The sequence below is a fragment of the Lissotriton helveticus genome, chromosome 10 (genome assembly GCF_964261635.1).
Source record: "Lissotriton helveticus chromosome 10, aLisHel1.1, whole genome shotgun sequence".
NCBI lineage: Eukaryota > Metazoa > Chordata > Amphibia > Caudata > Salamandridae > Lissotriton > Lissotriton helveticus.
Genome location: NC_136071.1, coordinates 134,997,616 through 135,019,522, shown reverse-complemented (window position 1 = coordinate 135,019,522; position 21,907 = coordinate 134,997,616). Strand labels below are relative to the sequence as shown.

General features: G+C 47.6%; 1 protein-coding gene across 2 annotated transcripts in view; it reads left to right on the top strand.

The window, feature by feature from the left end:
- The window catches only part of KCTD5 (potassium channel tetramerization domain containing 5), a 192,128-nt gene that overhangs the window by 21,422 nt on the left and 148,799 nt on the right, over nt 1-21,907 (top strand). For both annotated transcript variants that reach the window (XM_078664941.1, XM_078664940.1), the window contains exon 2: nt 9,715-9,823. In XM_078664941.1, coding sequence (XP_078521067.1) covers nt 9,715-9,823 — 109 coding nt within the window. The remainder of the gene's footprint in view (nt 1-9,714; nt 9,824-21,907) is intronic.

The window sequence follows — 21,907 nt, the reverse complement described above, 5'->3', positions numbered from 1 at the left end:
AGAGCAGTGAGCCATATCATTAAAATCCCAATTTTTGGACTCCACCGACTCCTTTTATTTCACCCACGCTCACTTTTGCACACTCACATATTACCTCCTTGCATGGTCCCCTTACATCCACACACCCTTTGGCGAAGGAATAGAAGATCCCCGCCAAAGAGCAACAAGTATTGTTGCCCGACAGGCATTGCACTGCCAGCCTGGCGCAGGGGCAGGGTACCGATGATGACGCTGAACGATCACCGGGTGGGATTACAAGTGTAGTCCAACCGGCGACTTGTGTGAGGTACCCCAAAAATTCCAAGAGAGGGTTCACTACACTCACCTTTTTACTGTTTGACCCGACAAGAGAGAGACCAATGACAGTCCTTTAGCTGACTGCAACCGGGGAACTCTGTATTTCTTTTTGTTGATAGTCTTTCTAGGACACATACATTGGACCCCTTTAAATAATTGTCCTAACCCTGTGTTCCTCCCTGTTGATACAATCCCCTTATGTTACCACGTGTCTGCAGATCTACATACTGGGGCTAAAGATAGTGGTAAGCAATAGTTCCGGGGTTAGAATGCCCCTTTGGGTCTGTGCATACTTACTAACTTGCATGCTTTAAGGGTTTTCAACAACTCTTCTCTAATCTTTTCCCATACTGAGGAATGTTGTATGTTTACTCCTGACAATGGCAGACGTAAACCTTCTTCCAGAGTTGGGGAAAAAAGTGGTTGGAGGGAAAGTGAACTTTAAACACTCAGATTTACGTATGCGCAAATCTACACATGAACGTTTGCTAATGCTAAAATGCAATTCACAAATATTTTCTAGGAGTACTGAGATTTCACTAAAACCTGCACTTAATGCAAGAACATATGCCATGGGCGCACTTTTGAGGCTTTCTTTAACAATTGGGCTCCTAATTTGTTCTGGCGTTGACCATGACCGTTTGCATTTATTAAAATTGTCTTTGTATCGGCTGGCTTCCCTGTGTCTGACAGCATATCTGCACACCAAGTAGTTTTGTACAGTGCCAGTAACTACCGTGGCAGTGTGTCCAAAACTCATATAGTTATACAAAAATCATGCCAAAACAATTCACACATCGACAAAACTAAAAAGCTGACCACCACCACCTTCAGACCTACTGGTTCTACAAGACTTGTTGCCAAGGCTTGTTTATTTTTGTTTCCCATAATCTTATTGAAACTGGTTACTGATTTTCCATTATGAATATTTTTGAGGAATACTAGCATGCATCAACACATTACTAAATGATGCAGCAAAGAAATGGTACCTGAAATGTTACAGTAGTTCAGCAACCTGTTTTTTTCCCTGCTTTCATTTTGTTTATGAACATTTTATTTTGAAAGCAAATAATCCTCCATCTTACTTTCAAGCTTCTGCAAATATTTGCATAAAATCAGAGCATTATACATAGCCTCATATTGCTAAACTTTGAAAACGTGTGTAAACATTTTTATTCCGAAACCACTGTCCGTAGTGCAATCAGAGCGTAACATTTACTTGGAGCGCTTGCCCGAATAATAAAGGCTTTCAATTAATGAAACATAAACACAAGTTTGAACAGAATTAACATACGGACAAACATATTACCTTAATGCAGACCGTGCCCTTACCTGATCCATAATGTGGTACTGCAAACTGGCAGCCAAAGGGTTTGTGCTGCATGGGGTTGGGCCTTCTTGTCCCAAGGACAGAATACTCATTAAAACTTGTTGCCCTTGACTCCAACAATATCAATGTGTCCTGGGCATGGGGCTATAGGAATTCCATATCCCTGGTGGTTATGAAATATGGTGTATAATTTTGCACTTTGGTTCTGTACGTGCACGTGTAAATGGAGGCCTAGTGCTTGTGGGCACCCCCCCTACGATTTTTGGGGTGGGGGATCATAAAACATTGGCATCATTTTAATGAAGATCCAGGTTTTATGGGTTTCCTAAATGATAGGTGAAAATGTGGTTTGGTATGGAGTACGGAGAGTTAGTGAGTGTTGCAAAAATATATACCTTTGCTTACTTGAAGCATGGCTCCTTAACTAGGTACACTAACAGGTTGAATTAATGAAATTGAGTTTATATGGTGCGGCTGTTACCCAGAGAGGGAAGGGACTCTGGTAGACTGAGTACCTAACCAGGAGACTGGGCAAGTAACAGTAAAGGCAAGAGTTCCGTAGCATATCTGACACAATAAGACGGCTCTACCTCCCAATCTATATAGGTTAATCTTGGGGACCACCACTTGATGCAAGGTGGGAGAACAGAGCAGATGGCCAGGTAAAAGTGACTTCATTTCTGATATAGGCTGGACCTCCATTGTGCAGATTATTGTGTGTAAACAGAGGGCTTTAAACCTGGTGCATTTATGCTCCGAAAGCCACTGCAAAGCATCCAGATGAGGTCTAAGAGAGGCCTTTTTTGGAATATTTCAGAAGTACTGCTGCATTTTGAACCATCTGCAAACTTTGAAGAAGATATTTTTGACCTCAAAGGTTAAGCGGACTCCATAGCGCACTGGAGAAGAAATAAGAGACTGTACAACTGTAGATCTTAAAGAAATAGAAAGCAATGGATAAATCTTGCACGTAGTCTGAAGAATGTGAAAGCTAGTAGCAGCCATACGATTACATTTTTGGCAGAGTTCACATGTGCAGGAATAGACCCCTAGGGCCTAGACCTTCAGGCTACCACTGAGGTGTCCAAACCATTAATTGCCGAAGAGAAGACTCCCTCTATTTCCGTTAAGTTAGAAACGTTTTCCAAAGTCAGTTGGCCTTGTTAGAAGTACTAAATGGAAGACTGTTAATAAGGCTGCTGAGACATCTAGGAGTACCAGGGCGACAATGCCACCTCGGTTCAGAATGATTCTAAGATAATCTGATATAGCTAGAAGAGCTGATTCTGTACTAGGCAATGGACTAAAAGACTGTTCTAGGTCTAGTAATGTTTTATTTTCCTCCTGAAAGGCTGATTGTGAATGGACATTTTTCTCTGCAATTTTTAAGGGTAGAGCCCACAATGATGTATGTCTGGATTTTGAGAGTTGAGGATCAATCAATCACTGTACTGTAAAGTGCGCACTTACCCGTGAGGGTCTCAAGGCGCTGAGAGGGAGAGGGGTGCTGCTACTGGTCGAAGAGCCAGGTCTTGAGGAGCCTTCTGAAGGTGAGCAGGTCTTGGGTCTGACGCAGATGGGTGGGGAGGGTGTTCCAGGTCTTGGCGGCGAGGTAGGAGAAGGATCTGCCGCCGGAGGTTGTACATTGGATGCGCGGGATGGCGGCGAGGCTGGTGGAGCGGAGCTGGTGGGCGGGGGGTGTAGAGGTTGAGTCTGTCGTTCAGGTAGGCCGGCCCGGTGTTGTGGAGTGCTTTGTGTGCGTAGGTGAGGAGTTTGAAGGTGATCCTCTTGTCGACGGGGAGCCAGTGTAGGTCTCAGGTGGGGGCTGATGTGGCTGCGTCGGGGGGAGTTGACGATCAGTCGGGCGGAGGCGTTTTGGATGCGTTTTAGTCGTCGCAGGTGTTTGGCCGGGATTCCGGCATAGAGTGCAATACCGTAGTCCAGCCTGCTGCTGACGAGGGCTTGGGTCACTGCTCTTCTTGTTTCAGTCGGAATCCACTTGTAGATCCTGCGGAGCATGCTGTGGCAGGAGGAGGAGATGGCAATGACCTGCTTTGACATGGAGAGGGAGGCGTCTACGATGAATCCTAGGTTGCGTGCGTGGTCTGTGGGTGTTGGAGCCGCTCCCAGTGTGGGCGGCCACCAGGAGTCGTCCCACGCAGAGGGGGTGGGACCTAGGACGAGGACCTCCGTCTTGTCCGAGTTCAGTTTCAGGCGGCTGCTACTCATCCACTCGGCGACGGCCTTCATTCCCTCGTGGAGGTTGGTTTTGGCGGTGTGCGGGTCCTTGGTGAGGGAGAGGATGAGCTTGGTGTCTGCGTAGGAGATGATGTGCAGGTCGTGCTGGCGGGCCACTTGTGCGAGGGGGGCCATGTAGATGTTGAACAGGGTCGGGCTGAGGGATGAGCCCTGGGGTACGCTGTAGATGTCGGTGGCTTCGGATCGGAAGGGCGGGAGGCAGGACGTGGTCCAGTCCAAGGCCTTCTTCTGGATTACGGCTTCTTGGAGTAGTGTTCTTAGTGTGTGGTGGCAGACCGTGTCGAAGGCCGCTGATAGGTCCAGGAGAATGAGGGCTGAGGTTTCTCCGTTGTCTAGCTGGTGCCTGATGTCGTCTGTGGCGGCGATGAGGGCAGTCTCGGTGCTGTGGTTTCGTCTGAATCCGGATTGGGATGGGTCTAGGATGTTGTTGTCCTCGAGGTGGCGGCTCAGCTGTATGTTGGCGATTTTCCTGATGACCTTCGCCGGGAAGGGGGAGCAGGGAGATGTGCCGGAAGTTCTTGAGTTCTTTGGGGTCTGCCTTGGGCTTCTTGGGGAGGGCGTTTATTTTGGCGTGCTTCCAGCTTTCCGGGAATGTCGCTGTGTTGAAGGAGATGTTGATGATCTTTTGCAGTAGGGGTGCGATGGCTGCGCCAGCTTTGTTGAAGACGAGGTGTGGGCAAGGGTCTGACTGATATCCTGAGTGGATAGAGTTCATGATCTGGGTGCTGGCGAGGTCGGCGATGGAGTCGCTGAAGAGGGCCCGGGGTCCAGCAGGTCTGTAGATGAGTGTTTCTCTGAGGGTGGTGTTTGGGTCGGTGTGGATCCGAAAGTGAAGGTGTTCTGTGGAGTTGAGGGAGTCTCTTGCGAGAGTGTGGACCTGGAGAGTGAGCTTGTGGATGATTGCTATTCCTCCTCCTGTCCCGTTGGTGCGGTCTTTGCGGGAGATCTTGTAGCCGTCCGGGATGGCTATGGCGATGTCAGGTGCCAAGGACTCGTTCCACCAGGTCTCGGTCAGGAAGGCAACGTCCGGGGTGGAGGTGTCGAGTAGATCCCAGAGTTCGACGGCGTGTTTGCGTGCAGAGCGGGTGTTGAGGAGTATGCAGCGAAGGTGGTTGTGTCCGGTCCTTGGATGTTTGGAGGTTCTGTCAGAGGTGAAGTTGCAGGTGTGGCAGGAGAAGGGTGCGTGTCGGGGTGGCCTGGAAGCAGTGGAAATACCCATAGACTAACGTATGCCACAGCGTGTCACTTGGTGCTAGATACAGCTTAAGATTAATCAATTTAGATTTGAAAAAAGTTTTTTTTGTAATTTGACATACATATTTGTCCATCTGTTTGTGCAAATGTGGTGGTTGATGTTTATACGGATCTGAACATACAAACAATGCAGATCTTTGAATTTGAATGTATTGCTTAATGATGCAGCTTGATTAATGCAATAGTTTTAAGTCTTGTTGCACAACTGTTTTAAATTAATAAAATGTTTATTTGGATAATTTAAGTTATTTTAATTAATGTTTGCATAGATTTTGATGGTGTGACTTGGGGTGGTAGGACATTGACTGTGTGAGTGTCTTTGCGGGGTGTGAGAGCAGGGGGACTTCACCATCTCTACTTATTTCATTACTAAGGATTAAATTATTTGAACTATTTCATCATACACATCCTTTAATGTCAGTACTTATAATTGGGCTGAAAAGTATGTACCCTATTAAACTCAGTGAACCAGATTACTTAAAGCAGTTGAGCTTCTAAGATTGCTAGGGAGTTATGAAGTTGAACCCAGCACTAGGGTGTGTAACACAGAGGTCGCAAGACTGAGTCATTCATTTCGCTGTGGTCAATTAAATTAGTAGTTTTGGCTAGTTGTAATGTCTAGAGCACTATGGCGTGTTTAAACCATGTTTCAAGCACTATTAAAGACTTGTGACCGGCCATTCATCGCAATTTGCCTTTTACAATGGTTGACAAATTAATTGCTTGAAGATGAAGTAATGCCATATAGTTTAGTGCTTTAACAATTGCAGATAGCGAAATTCATAGATTTGCGCTCAAACTTTAGCGTTTAAATGTTGGTGTAGTTACATCATTGAAAGAACAGTAAGACCGTTTGAATTGTACTGCATCTAAACTTAATTTAATTATCTGTATTAAAAATATCTGCGCTGCTTAGGAAATAAGCAGCTTTACACATGCTGGAAATAGATGGACATACAAGCGGTAATAAGTTTTCAGTGCTTTAGAGAAGTCCGTTTACAAAATTAGTTTAGTTTTTGTCCCTACCCAAAGAAACTAGATCATGTGCATTTCAGACTGGAAAATGTTTTGCAATGGAAATTAGTATAGAGAATATTTGAATTTGCGTGAACTGATGCTTGCTGTTCATATTTGCTTGACGGCTTATGGAGGGAAGTGCTTTACTTTTGCTCTACTATAAATGTATGCTGATATATTTTTTTTAATCGGATAGGTTATCTAGCATTTATGTAGCACACAACAGCGACTAGTGTGGGATTGCCTCAATCAAACTGTCTGAAATATACGGGTTGAATGTTTCAAAAGGTGCACGAATGTAATGTCTTATGGCAAGAGTGTGGTCTGGTGAGTGAGGTTGTGATGTGACCTGGTTGTCGCGCCTCAAAATCTAGCCAGTGTTTTTAGGGCATGTGAGAATTGTCAGAACATGCATAATACAAGGTATTTGTTCAAAATATACCAGATGTCTGACTTCTGTCATATGGGCTGTGCTACACTGTCCTGTCCATTGGAGAACAATAAGAGGTTCTAAAAAACCTATTTTACCTTTTTTTGGGGGGGGGGAGGGCTTCCTGAATGTGAGGCGATTTTGTACGTTTCCAGCATGTGCTGCTGATCATGTGCATGGCACACCTACCGTCTATGGTTGAACTTGGACATTGCATTTTTTTAGGTCTCGCCTGTCGATGCGCATGCGCATCGAGCAAGCGAGACTATAGGGGCTCATCCAGACTTTATCTAACTTGCAAGGAATCGTGGCGATTCCTTGCAGTGCCCGTGACTTTTAAGCTCAATGCGCATGTGCATTGAGCTTAAAAGCGCGTGCACATGCACCCAGCCGCCTACTCTCTCTCTCAGCCTTCCCACAACTCCGCCCCCTCACTACTTGATTGCACGGCCGCTAGGCCGTGCCTCCCCTACTCTCCTCCCCCCTCCTCCTCTCCTCCCATGCCTGCCTGCCTCAACTCTCCGCCTCCCGCCCCCTCCCCCTGCACGGCCGCTAGGCCGTGCCTCCCCTACTCTCCTCCCCCCTCCTCCTCTCCTCCCATGCCTGCCTGCCTCAACTCTCCGCCTCCCGCCCCCTCCCCCTAGTTGAGCCTTGTGACGCTTACTCACATCGGAGTCGAATGTCCAGTAAAAACGAAGGAAAGACTGATTGAGGAAGCGATGAAGAAATACTGGGTGAAAAAATCAGGCACCCGAAGCTTTGTCCTTTTATAATGACAGGTCTAATATGTGCTGAAATTGGAAAAAAAGCCATAAGATGTGATTTGTGTTCGATCAGCAGTATAACTAATCAAAGTTAAATCGCACGGAGGCACACTTGCTAACGAGAAAAATTCATTAACAAATACGTATGAGTAAGCATTGCATAGCAAATAAACAATTACTCAGGCATAATCAAGAGCAGGCGTTTTCCCCCAAAGAACTGAAACACCAGAAATCGATATCTTGCCGTTCAGGGACTTCGAGAGATAAATTGTGGTGGTTCCAATATGGCCGCTCGGCTGTAGCAATCGGAGACTTGAGTAACACAGTCCACTCTCTATGTTTACTAGAGGCGCCAATTTCAGTTTTTTTTAAAACCGTACTGGAACCTCTGCAGCTGTTATATTAAGGGAGCAGAAAACGTCTATTCAGGTAACATGGGGAGAGGTGTGCAGCCGATGGGTTGGGTTGAGTTGACACCAGGGAATGCAGGCACAGGAGTCGCCTCGATCGTACTGCAAACATACACGAATTTAGGGATTCTTAGTCATCCAGTGGTATAAAGCTGTCATTTGCCAATAACAGTTTTGTCAGTGGCAACTTCGTTTTTGCAATCGCTTGGACATAGAAAACCGGCCCCATGTCACAACGGTTTCCGGTAGTTCTACGGTGACCAGATGTTCGCAACTAAATCATCGGCAATGTTAATCGTTTTGGCTTGAGTTGTACATGAAAATACAAACTTGCTCTATTGCCTCTGACTGTTCGTGTCTCTATTCTGGGCTGCTACTGTCGCGTGATTTAGGGAGACCTGCCAGACCAACTTGCATTCATTCCTACCGATCCCTCTTAGGTCTTTGCTAGAGACCTGGTATTTGAGAGATGCCGAGTGCGTCAGTAGTATGTGAATGCTACTCAGTGTGGGATTGTTGTCTGCTAGTATGTGATGAGCGTAAGAATCGTTTCAGTGTGAGAGCTAGTCAGTAAGGCGGCTGAGAGTGCTTGTATTTACTAAGTTTTACTTTTACACCTTAAAGGCTTCAACGTTCACATCATGTTTTCATTAAGGCAATGGCTAAAGAGACAGTGTGTACTAATTTAACAATGGGTGGCTCTTACTCATGAGTTAACACTGCATAAATCATTCATAAGAGTTTTTTCATCTGCTACTGATCCGCGAGATTACCTTTCCAGAGGCTGTTCAAAGAAAGGGGACATTAATGACCCCTCCTATCCATTTATTTACTTTCAAGAACTAATGACCACTGACCCGCCAACCCCCAATTTGTATCACTGATTCATACCTCATCTATGCAACTGATTGTATTAATTGCTGTAGCCAGGCAGAAGCGTCCCCGGGAAACCAGCCGCAACCCCTTCCAATTTTTTTTTCTAATAAAAACAACAACAATAATAACGCAACGCCACTCACCCACGCAACGCCACTCACCCACGCAACGCCACTCACCCACGCAACGCCACTCACCCACGCAACGCCACTCACCCACGCAACGCCACTCACCCACGCAACGCCAAGTAACCAAAAACATTTCCATGACAAAAAGGAGTCTCTGGCCCTTAATCCACCCACCATATGCAAGCGTTTTCATCAGCATAGCATATAGCATATCTACTAGTGATTTTTAGTTAAAGCTTTTACAAATGTTTATTGCTTTTTTGATTTGTAATTCTTTAGCATTGGCTACTAAAAATAAAAATGCAAAAGATTTACAACAAAAAACCCATAAACAATTCTAAATGCACTAACTCTAACGCTGCGAGACCTATTGCATTTCCAATGCTTGTTTTTTAAGTAACGTTTTCAGTTTTGATATAACTTGTAATTCTTATCCTTGCAATGCACCAAGTCCTTTTTCCACAATATCATCTGTACTGATATGAGAGCTCTCAGGACGTGGTGCTGTGGAACAAATTCTTTTGTATCCGCATACCAGAATTATACCCACATCTCAGGAATGCATTGTGACATTCGGAAATTGCAACCCGAATTATTGAGGCCATGCTATAGAAGAATGATTTGTGGGGTGACCAGTACGGAGATTAAGTTTGTAAAAATAAGGGTACCCCTGACACAACTTCCTAAATCAGGGTGTGTTAATAGACATAAGCACTATTTGTTTGCTCATTGTATGCTTGTGTTTGAGAAAGTGATGGCACAAGTGTTTCCCTTCCTAGAAGCCCATGATTACATAGCAACAGCAAGTACAACTTGAAACTCAACATCGGAGCCAAAGTCAAGACCATAAGTAGATTATGATGAAGTATGCTTACACAATTGTCTTTTCTTAGCTTAACAATGTTGAGTGCTGAATTATGCTGCAATTAGTGTTTTTCTCTCGTTACAGGATGAAACTGGTGCCTATTTAATTGACAGAGATGCTACCTACTTTGGACCGGTGTTGAACTATTTGAGACATGGAAAGCTGGTCATTAACAAAGATCTAGCAGAAGAAGGTAGGTTGAACAATTTAAGCTGCAAATTGACATTTCTTTTTGATACTTTTATAGTAAATTTATAAAATACATGAATTCATGACTTGTTTTTCAGTGAGGTTCCTTCGTGTAACTGGATGATACATCTGTTGTCATTTTTAGGGTCTCGCTTGTGAGAGCACGCACTAGTGTATGCATCTTTCTTGCGAGGCACTATTGTATACAAAAAGGACTTGGAGCCCAACCATTGCTCACCATTTGTTGGCTCCAGTGTCACTCTTCTGCACAGCCTTCTTAATTTTGGCCAGTGCAGGAGAAATTTCATTTCAGATCATTGCTGTGAAGCAGGGACCAAGCAGATTGATTAAAGTTAATCCGTGCCTGCCTGCTGTTCCTGATGTTATTGAGGTACTATTTCTCCTCCACCCCCCCCGCCTGCTGCTCCCTCCTTAGCTTGTGTTCTTATTTTCAGTGTACCACTGGTCTGCAGTGTCGACTCTGCCAGGACTCCACTCTCACATCTTTATATAAGGGTTCTTGCGCACCAGATTGTACACAGTTGTGCCCCAGTTGGTGATTTTCAACTAGCATAGCTGTTTCAAATCACACTGCCGCTACATATGCCTCAAGACCTGATGTCCTAGATTCAATCAATCAATCATGCCATTTGTATAGCGCACTAGTCACCCGGGAGGGTCTCAAGGCGCTTGGGGGGGAGGGGTATGCTACTGCTCGAACAGCCAGGTCTTGAGTTGTTTCCTGAAGGCGAGATGGTCCTGGGTCAGCAGAAGGTGGATGGGGAGGGAGTTCCAAGTCTTGGCAGCCAGGTAAGAGAAGGATCTTCCTCCGGCAGTGGCTCTTCGGATGTGTGGTACGGCTGCGAGGGCGAGGCTGGTGGACCGTAGCTGGCGGGTGGGCGTGTAGAAGGTCAGGCGGTCGTTGAGGTACTTGGGGCCCAGGTCGTGGATAGACTTGTGTGCGTGGATGAGGAGCCGGAACGTGATCCTCTTGTCGACGGGGAGCCAGTGCAGGTTCCTCAGGTGGCTGGAGATGTGGCTGCGTCGGGGGACATCCAGGATGAGTCGGGCGGAGGCGTTCTGGATGCGCTGGAGTCTTTTCTGTAGCTTGGCTGTGGTTCCGGCGTAGAGGGCGTTTCCGTAGTCCAGTCGGCTGGTGACGAGTGCCTGGGTGACAGTCTTCCTGGTCTCGGTCGGGATCCAGCGGAAGATCTTGCGAAGCATACGCAGGGTGTTGAAGCACGATGAGGAGACGGCGTTGACTTGTCTGGTCATCGAGAGGGAGGGGTCCAGGATGAAGCCCAGGTTGCGTGCCTGGTCGGTTGGCTTGGGTGCGGTGCCCAGGGCTGGGGGCCACCAGGAGTCGTCCCAGGCGGAGGGCGAAGATCCCAGGATGAGGACTTCCGTCTTGTCCGAGTTCAGTTTCAGGCGGCTGTCCTTCATCCACTCGGCGACGTCTTTCATCCCTTCGTGTAGGCAGGTTCTGGCGGTGTCGGGGTCTCTGGTGAGGAAGAGGATCAGAGGACTTTTTTTTTTTTTTTAGAGTCTCATAGTTCCTCATAAAGAAATAGATATTGTAATGGATTATTGTACTGTCCCACCTCACAGGGCCCGGAACTAACTCAGTGATGTTTTTAGGTCTCGTCTAGCGATAGCAGAGCATGTGCTGCTCTCGCCATGCAAGGACCTTTTGCGATCAATTCAGCCAAAGCTGAATGCACACGCTTACCGATGGACAGAAATGGCTGCTCTCGCCATCCGCAAGGCTAAACATGCATGCGTAGGGACAAAAAAATGCATGCACATGTGCACAGCCCAACGCCATCTTTGTGCACACTCGCGCACATTTTTTGTCCCTACTCGTGCATGGCGGCGTGCTTTCATTTTCCCATACAGGCTCTAGGAATCCGCCGTGCTGAGGAATCCGTCGCGGCACACGCAGCCACCGCTCAACCCCAGGAGTTGGTGCAAAGCTTCCTGCGAGCATTGCTTGTTTCCTTATTCTTTCAGCCGCTGTGGGAAGAGACGCACAGAGCGGGAGAAGGTACAGGGGTTGGGTCATTGCACCTACACTATAGAGATGTTGATTTTAGAGGGAGCTGAGGTGAACGGTAGAGAGGGGTCTTTGCATGAGCCTCTTTGTTGTATGGAGTGGTGTGCGTCTGTCAGTTTCTATTTACGGTGGACCTTTGGCAAACTGGTGTCCCTGTCTGCTCTCCATTGCCTCACCCCATGCACGCGGGCCTCATACATGCCTGGAATGCATCTTGAATAGTTTTGCTCAGTCCTCAGCCACTTGCACACAAAAAAAGCATTGAAAATGCAGTAGGTCTCGCCTTTAATTAAGTTAAAGCAATTTTCTTTGCTAATGGTATTGTATAGCAAAGCAAATGGCTTTACCTTAAAAAAAAAAGCGAGGACATATTGCATTTTTAATGCTTGTTTTACTTGAGGCTTGTTTTTGTTTTGCCATTATGTGCGCTTTTGACTCTTACGAATCTAAAGTCTACAGAGCATGGTAGCATATTGAGGTCGGAGCCTCCACACCAAACGTACTCTTCAGATCATGGCGTCATTGAGCATGTGGCAGTATGTTCCTGTTAGAAGTATTTGCCCCAGAAACATTTGAATACTCTTAGCACTGTGCTTCAGAAAATTAAAGCATTTTCTGTTCCCCCACATATTTCATATCTTTTCACTCAAAAAGGTTATATTTACATAGTCTCCCATACTTCATCTTTTCATCCTACACCCTATAGAAAATACACTTGTAGCCTTCCTGCCCCCTGTATATTATAATTGTCCCCTATCTGCTTTATAATATGTGGCACAACCTATATTCTGTTATATATTCTGTCCTCTACACAATTTGCAGTTTCCTATACATAACTGCCTTTTGGACAGAATCACTTTTGCAGCGAAGTGCCCCAGCTGCACAGTGAGTGTTATTGGTGCACAAAGTGACCAATACTACATTTCCGATGGGTTAATAAACACGGGGCGCTAGGCGAGAGTATAAAAAATGCATACACCAGGCCAAGAAGCAGTGGGACGAACTCCATTGGCAGGATCTTAAGGCAGCAAGCGATAGCAAGGACACAAGATCATTTTGGAGCATTGTCGAACGGGGCAAAGGGGGTTGGGTTGGTTCCCCAGCAAATTATGTTTCAAAGGATGAGTGGATAAATTATTTTAAACCTCAATATGCGTGTAATCTTAATGATATTCCTGTGGAAGTTGTAAAGTATGTTATATATTTGTATGCCCCTTTTGATGACGATGCTATGATTGCTCTTAATTCTCTGTCGGGGGGGGGGGGGGGAGAGCACCAGGCCCTGACGGGGTTCCTTCGGATGTCTTCTTGCATGATAAAGAACGTTGGGCCATGTACATTACATTGTTGGCCAATGCGGTGGCCCAGGGAGCTCCAGTTCCGAAATCATTGGGGGGGGGGGGGGCTGTAATAATTCCTGTGTACAAAAAAGGGGACAGAACGCTGCCTGGCAATTACAGGCCCATCAGCCTCATAGACAGAATCCAAAAGGTGGTTGGGAGGATGACCCTAAATAAAATATTGGATTGGGTGGAAGAAAACAACATATTATAATGATAATAACAATAATCCACATTTGTAAAGCGCACAATCACCCGTAAGGGCCTCTAGGCGCTGGGGGCCGTCGGGAAGATTAAGCAAGCTATTGCCCAGAGTCACATGGTGCTGGGCTAACCTGCCGCCGGAGCCGGGGATCGAACCCTGATCCCCAGATTCCAGCGTCAGTCGCCCTGGCCGCGGCGCCACACCTCTCCCACATATTGTCCACCTTCCAAGCGGGCTTCCGTAAATTCACCAGCACAATTGTCCAGGTCTTCCGATTTATGTTACTCCATTGGAAGACAGTGCTTTTGGGCAAGGGCAGGATTTACGCAGCATTTGTGGACTTACGTGCCGCTTTCGATCTTGTCCCACGTTCCAAGTTATGGGCTGTCATAAAAAAAAAAAAAACTGGGTATGCCAGATGAAATCCTGACCCTGGTCATGAGGCTCCAGGAGGCCAATTATGCTAAAATCCAGTGGGGTGGCCAGGGGAATGTCACTTCTGAATTTCCGGTCGAACGTGGAGTGCGCCAAGGCTGCACAATGGCCCCCACACTCTTCTCGTTGTATGTCAATGGAGTGGTGGGCCGCATGACATCAGTAAACACAGATGCACCTAAGTTGGCAGGAGTCAGGACGCCAATGCTATTGTTTGCGGACGATACGCTCATTGTATCCAAAACTCAAAGTGGTCTACAACGTTCTCTGGCAGTGTTCGACGAATTGTGTTTTGACCACGGCTTGGAGGTTAATGTGGTTAAATCCAAGCTCATGTTATACAACCCACACTCAAACTTTAGAGGGAAGTTCTAAATGAGTGGGCAAGCTCTGGAAAGGGTCAATGATTTTGTGTACCTGGTATGCACATAGAAAAAGGTAGCAAATGGGATAAACACATAAGTATGGCTGCCCTAAAACACCGCCAAGTCTCGGGGGTCTTGAACCCGGACACAGTAAGTCTTCAACCAAGCCAATTAAGGCAGTGCTCCAGGTCTATGAAGCAAAAGCTCTGAGCTCAGCGCTTTACGGCGCTGAGCTGTGGGGCTTCCAAAAACTGACTCCGCTATCTCTCTCTGAAAATAGATTTCTGAGGAATGTTACCGGTCTTCCACAGAGTACTCCACTGAACCCATTAAGGTACGATTTGGGAAGAAGGGCTGTTGCAGATATAGCGAGGCTACGCCCTGTTCTGTACTGGAGATGAATTTGGACTACGCCGGAGCTCTCACATTATGCTGAAGGCCTTATGGACGTCATTAATTTGGACGTCTTCCATAAGATTGGCTGGCTAAAAAAACTTTGTGAGACCCTGACGGGAATGGGTATGCGAGAGCTCTGGGATGACCGGGTGGTAGCTTTGTTTCCATCAAAACAGATATTAAAAGAGATCTATTGGGAACGGGTGGTGTTCCGTGTTTGGAGTAACGCAGATTCCTCTGGAATCACAGGGTGTTTTTTAGAGGCAAAAGTTATTCCCAAAAATGGAACCATACTGGGATTCCAACACTAAACCCGGTGATCGGAAGCTTTACTTCCAGCTTAGAGCTGGATCATTGCCACTAAAATCCTTTACTGGAAGGTGGGCTAGAGCAAGTGTGGACACTTGCCCGGCTTGCCAGAGACACTCAGAAACAGTTGCCCATTTTAGGTTTGTTTGCCCTGCCTATGAAGGTCCCAGACGAGTTTGGCTAACTCCAATGTTTAGAACCATGGGTACAAAAAGCCGTGCAGTAGCACTGAGAATAATATGCACCAGCACTTTGCCATTAATTTCAACGGCGGTAGCCAAATATCTGGGGTGGGCTTGGGCTATAAGGATGAAGCCCTTGCTGTGATCTTTTTTTTTTTTTTTTTTTTTTTTTAGGCTGAGCTCAAAGCTGGAAATGGGCTCAAAGGGTGAATTTTACATTAATCAATCAATCAAGGCATTTATATAGCGCACTACTCACCCGGAGGGTCTCAAGGCGCTAGGGGAGGGGGGGGGGTCCGCTACTGCTCGAACAGCCAGGTCTTGAGCTGCTTCCTGAAGGCAAGGTGGTCCTGGGTCAGACGGAGGTGGGTCGGGAGGGAGTTCCAAGTCTTGGCGGCCAGGTAGGAGAAGGACCTTCCTCCTGTGGTGGCTCTTCGGATGCGGGGGACGGAGGCGAGGGCGTGGCCGGTCGATCGAAGCTGGCGTGTGGGGGCGTAGAAGTTGAGGCGGCTGTTGAGGTATCCTGGGCCTTGGTTGTGTAGGGCTTTGTGTGCGTGGGTGAGGGGACGGAAGGTGATTCTCTTGTTGACCGGGAGCCAGTGCAGATCTCTCAGGTGTCCGGAGATGTGGTTGCGTCGGGGGATGTCCAGGATGAGTCGTGCAGAGGCGTTCTGAATCCGCTGGAGTCTCTTCTGGAGTTTGGCGGTGGTTCTGGCGTAGAGGGAGTTGCCGTAGTCCAGACGGCTGGTGACGAGGGCCTGGGTGACCGTCTTCCTGGTCTCGGTGGGGATCCACCGGAAGATCTTACGTAGCATGCGCAGGATGTTGACCTGTAGACCTGGCTGTTCGAGCAGTAGCAGCACCCCCCCCCCCCCCCCCAAGCGCCTTGAGACCCTCCGGGTAAGTAGTGCGCTCTATAAATGTCCTTGATTGATTGTTGAAGCACGACGAGGAGACGGCGTTGACGTGTCTGGTCATGGAGAGGGAGGAGTCCAGGATGAAGCCCAGGTTGCGTGCGTGGTCTGTTGGTTTGGGTGCGTTGCCCAGGGCGGGGGGCCACCAGGAGTGGTCCCAGGCGGAGGGCGAGGAGCCCAGGATGAGGACTTCCGTCTTGTCCGAATTCAGTTTCAGGCGGCTGTTCATCATCCACTTGGCTACGTCTGTCATCCCTTCGTGTAGGTTGGCTCTGGCGGTGGCGGGGTCGTTGGTGAGGGAGAGGATCAGCTGCGTGTCGTCGGCGTAGGAGATGATGTTGAGGTTGTGTTGGCGTGCGAGGGGGCTCATGTAAACGTGAAGAGGGTTGGGCTGAGCGAGGAGCCTTGGGGAACGCCGCAGATGACTTCGGTGGCTTCTGATCTGAACGGGGGGAGGCGGACTCTGTGTCCTTCCGGCGAGGAACGAGATGATCCATTCCAGTGCCGTCTCCTGGATTTCGACGTTGCTGAGGCGCCGCACTAGGGTACGGTGGCAGACAGTGTCGAAGGCCGCGGAGAGGTCTAGGAGGATGAGGGCCGCTGTTTCTCCGTTGTCGAGCAGGGCTCGGATGTCATCGGTGGCTGCGATCAGGGCGGTCTCGGTGCTGTGGTTGGCCCGGAAGCCAGACTGCGAGAGGTCGAGGGATCCGTTCGTCTCGAGGAAGGCGGCCAGCTGCTTGTTGACGGTCTTCTCGATGACTTTTGCAGGAAACGGGAGCAGCGAGATGGGGCGGTAGTTCTTGTGGTCGGTGGGGTCGGCTGATGGCTTCTTTAGTAGAGCGCTGAGTTCGGCGTGCTTCCAGCTCTCCGGGAAGGTAGCGGTGTTGAAGGAGGTGTTGATGATGTCCCGCAGGTGGGGTGCGATGACAGCGTCTGCTTTGTTGAAGACGTGGTGAGGGCAGGGGTCGGTCGGAGATCCGGAGTGGATGGAGTTCATCGTGCGGATGATGTCTTCGGTGCTGATCGGGGTCCAGGCGCGGAGGGTGGTGGTGGGGGGCGGTGGTTCAGTCGTGGCGTGCGTCGGTTGAGTGCTTAAGCTGTTGTGTATGTCCGCGATCTTGTTGTGGGAGTAGGAGGCGAGGGAGTTGCAGAGGTCTTGCGAAGGGGTGATGTCGTTGTTTCCGGCGTTGGGGTTGGAGAGCTCTTTAACGATGTTGAAGAGTTCCTTGCTGTTGTGTGTGTTGTTGTCCAGTCGTTCCTTGAATGCAGTTTTCTTGGTGGCGTGGATCAGTTGGTGGTGTTTTCGGGTGGTGAGCTTGAGGGCAGTCATGTTGTTCGATGTTGGGTCTCTGCGCCAGGCTTTCTTGAGTGCTCGGCAGTTCTTCTTGGAGCTCTTGAGTTCGTCGGTGAACCATGGGGCTTTCTTGCTGCCGGGTCTGCTAGGCGGGGTCTTCAGAGGGGCGAGGTCGTCTGCGCAGTTGCTGATCCACTTCGTGAGGTTGGTGGCCGCCTGGCTTGGGTTAGTTGCGCTACAGAACCTAACGCTTTTTAATTGTACCTTGACTGTTTTTATATTTTTTTATGTGTACAATGTATTTTTATCATTATCTTTTAGAATGTATACATTAATCAGTTTTAACATGTTTTAATGTGCAGCCCAGGAGACAATTCTTTTTTTACTGTGTGCTTTTATGAGTGTAACTCGAATAAAGCTGAAATTGACTTGACTAATGCCATGGCCATCAGTTGTCAAGGTGCGTGATTGTGCCAGACTAGCAGTTTGCAGAAAAATTACATTGCCTTGAAGTAAATGGCAAGTGGGACTCTGGTTAATTCCTGCACAGGTTTTGACGCTTGGGATTCCAATTGCTTTGAACAGACTATTTATACACTGGCGAGTTAGTCCTCAGATTCTGGATGGTGTGTGAAGCTCCTTGCTGCATGCCCCGCTGTGCTAGAAGTCTACTACCAGAGTCTTAGTCGTTCAGTAAGCGAGAGCCCCTGCAGCAGAGGGCTGCAGATCAGAATGCCTGTGAGCTGTCATTCTTTCCCTGCAGAGAACGGGCAATAGGTGCTATATACGAAATAGGTGCTGTGGTTGGGTTTGTTATTGTGGTAACTAACTCTGTGTAAACCGATGTGCTGCAGTGATCTGTGTTATAGTGTAATCATGTTTTCCACCATGCTTGATCTCACTCCGCTTTCATCCTTTTATTAGAGGCTCTCAGCCTTTTTGAAATCAGTTTGTGCTAACCGTTTTATAACCTCTAGGGATTTTAGTACAGATGGGTGGATAGCAGCCTCCTTATCGCAACAATACAGCTTTTAAACTCTAGGCATGCTTACATCACAGCATACTTTTCCTCTCCAGCATAGTACCACTTTAGTCACAATTACCTCTCATTCAAGAACTGGCCTGTCCCCCAGAATACAAAACCTACTCATAACTTTGTTGCCTCTGTGCATCCCGGACACCCCTTATTTCCCAGGGCACACTTACCCATCAGGACTTGTCTCCAAGGCCCCCACACCATATCAAATTGTTTAGGACATCCATGGCTTTACACCATTTTTTTTCATAACGCATGCACCAATCTACGTTGCCCTCCCAGTTTTTCATGACCTCCCTGCTATTCCACAATTTAATGATATGCGGGTTGGCCACCATTGGAGCTGTATTACAGAGGAGTAGAGGGTTTGTCTAAAGACTGGCTGCTACATAGGCCCAGGTTGATCAGCTGGGTGGGGTGGGGCAGGTCAATCATTCGCTCGAAGACTTTGAAGAGCCTCCTCTCCAACTCTCCCTGCTGGCTGTTATGGGGAGTCCCCAACACCCTGCATTCCAGCGGTGATTTGCCTAGGCCTCACTGCATGTTGACTCAGATTGTGTAATTGTTATCTGAGGTATTACCCACAGGAAAGCTCGTATTGGTTTTGGAGCTCCTGGAATGGAATAGTCTCCTGTCCCCTGCTAATGTCTCCCGTCTTGGAAATCCCCATCATGTCCCATTTGGCATACTCATTCAGTATCCGAAGACCATCCAAAACTGTCAGTCTCATGGGGGTGTTTCTACCGTCAGCCTACCCCTCCAGCCCAGAGCCTTGTTAACTTTTTTTTCCACGTATCCACCACCACCTCCATAGGCACCGGCAATGGAGGTAGTCCCTTGTTGCCATACAACCTCCGAATGTACCCCACCGGGATATTGCTCTCCTGTCTGCATTCACTGATGGCTCCTGTTGTAACGTTAATGTCCAGTCACTGATTGTTTGTAATTGGGTCGCCCAATAGTATAGGTGGAGATCGGGGAGGGCTATGCTGTTGTCCAATGATTTCCTCATGAGGGAAGTCAGTACTATTCTTTGGGACCCAACCCCCCAGCGCAGACATCTTGTAGTTGCATTTACTGACCTAAATAATTCCTCCGGCACTGGAAAGGAATGTTCTGTAGTACGTACAGAAACTTGGACAGGTAGATCATCTTGTATGGAATTGCTCTGCCCAAGAAAGAGTAAAGTGGTATGTAGGAGGCCATCATTTTTGTCTAAGGTTTCCTCCAAGAAGGGGTCCTGATCCTTTGTACTAAATCTACCCAGGCAGAACCCCGGGCACAAGTGTTGACACTAGACGCCATGGGAGTGACTCCTCCTGTCTCGATGTTGTGCAGAGCTTCTCAGTGCTCTGATCTCTTGGTTGCTAGGTCATGCGTATATGTTCCTCACTAGCGAAGCCCCGGTCACCTCAAATGTCACTCGGGTCTCCTCACATGTCCCTCCGGTCTCCTCACAGACCTCAACGGTTTCAAAGAGATTATGGGAAACAAATAAACAAGCGTTTCCAAAGCCAGTAGGTCTTAAATTGGTGGTCAGCTTTTTAGTTTTGTCAATGTGGGACTTGTTTTGGCCTGGGTTTTGTAAAACCTTATTGGTGTTGGAGCTGCTGGGCCCTCACCATTATAACAAACATTGGCAAAATCAAACATTTTTTTTTGCTCTCAACGCACACACTGCCATAGTAGTTACTGGCACTGAACATAACTATGTGCAGATATGCTCCTTGTGAAAGAGCAGAATGCTGTCACTCAGTGAAGCCAACCGATACAGAGAGAGAGGGCCCAATTAAATTCTCAAATGTGCACCCATGGTATATGTCCTTGCATTCTGTGCAGCTATACGGCTTTCATGAATTCCCAAGAATTTACAAAAGTAGGACAAGGAATAGTCCTCCTTGAAAATATGTGAACTGCATTTTAGCATGAGCAAAAATGTAGGTGTAGATTTGCTCATGCCAAAATCTGAGTGTTTGCAAGTTCACTTTCGCAGCGTGAATCTTTTCTGGGTTCACATGCTGTGCATTATTCCGCCATCTAGTGGTTTGGCCCCGAATGGTAGTATTTCTTTTTTTTTTTTTTTTGTTGGTAGGCATCGACGTACCACCATTTGGTGTACTTCTGTGGCGTCTACATGCTTCCTCCGGAAGCTCCCACCTTTGGTCGCCATCTTCAGATTCTTTTTTTCATTGATTGGGTCTGGATTGATACGGAAGGAGCTCTCAAGATTGGAGAATCGACGAAAAAACAAAGTCTTTATCGACAAGACGACTGGAGTTCGGGTCGAAAAACAAGATCTTTGACGACGATCGGAGAATGCGCATGCATGGTGCTCCCTATGTGCAGTAATGGACAAGACCCGTTCAAGTTTTGCAAGAACTGTCACAAGTACGCACAGAAGGATCAGCACCCAGTCTGCAATCTGTGCCTGCTGCTGGGTAATCAGAGCGACTACTGTAATGCCTGCTCCGTCATTACACCGAAGACGTTGAGGGTGAGAGAAAGGCAGCGACAAACCAACTACAATATGCAAGGCCATGGAACACCACCTTCGCTGCGAGACCTAGGCCTCTCCAGTGAGGAGGAAGATAACGTCGACGACTAGGACAGAGGTTTTGGTAGTGGAGATCAAGAAGATTATGAATGAGGTAAGAGTCGTCTACCTTGAAAAAACTAGAAGAGTCTCAAATTAGACTCTAGACCTCCAAAGGGAGCATCGGCAGCGAGGCATTTGGCGACCGCAGCTGCACCCAAACAAAAACACACCGTAGGAACATTGGATAAGGACTCCGAAACAGCAACGGTCCTCAAAGACAGATGTCGAAAGACAGTGTGGAAAAGTACGCCACGGCCTCAAAAAACAGGCCAAACGTCGACGACTAAGTTCGACAACAGCCGAAAAACAGAAGCACACACTGCCGAGATGGAGGAAAAGGCTCAAAGCCGAGACCGCTAATATTTTACAAAGCAATTTAAGATACCGACGAAAACAAAAAATACCGAAGGCAAAAAGGTTGTCCATGATCTAATACCGCCGACAACCCCTGAACCTTAGTTCCAGACAGGCCTTGAAGAGATCCCCCTCCCCCGGGATTCCCTCTGGTCTGAGGGCTTTATTTAAGGGGAGAGCCAGAACAGCTTCAACAACTTCACCCACCTCAAAGTGAAGCAACACCTCACCATCCAAATCAAAGGCATCATCAACATCCACGCAAGGGGATATAGCCGTCTTGTAAATGGACTTGAGCAGCATTAGAGTGAACCATATCCGGGACCAGGCTCATTGAGAAAGCATCTGCAGTGCAATAGATCTTGCATTTTTGAGAGTTAGAGCGATTAGCATTGAATAGACAATGTCTTTTACCTCCGTTTTGGTTTGGAGTGTAGTGGATGTATGTACAGACATAGCTGCAGCACTGTCTAGAGGACTTGGAATGAGGAAATACCGACTGGATCAGAGTAGCAGCACAACCTAGGAGACTTAGAATGAGGAATTACCAACGGTACCAGAGTAGTAGATAGCAGCACTATCTGGAATTGTTAGGATGAGGAATTGCCA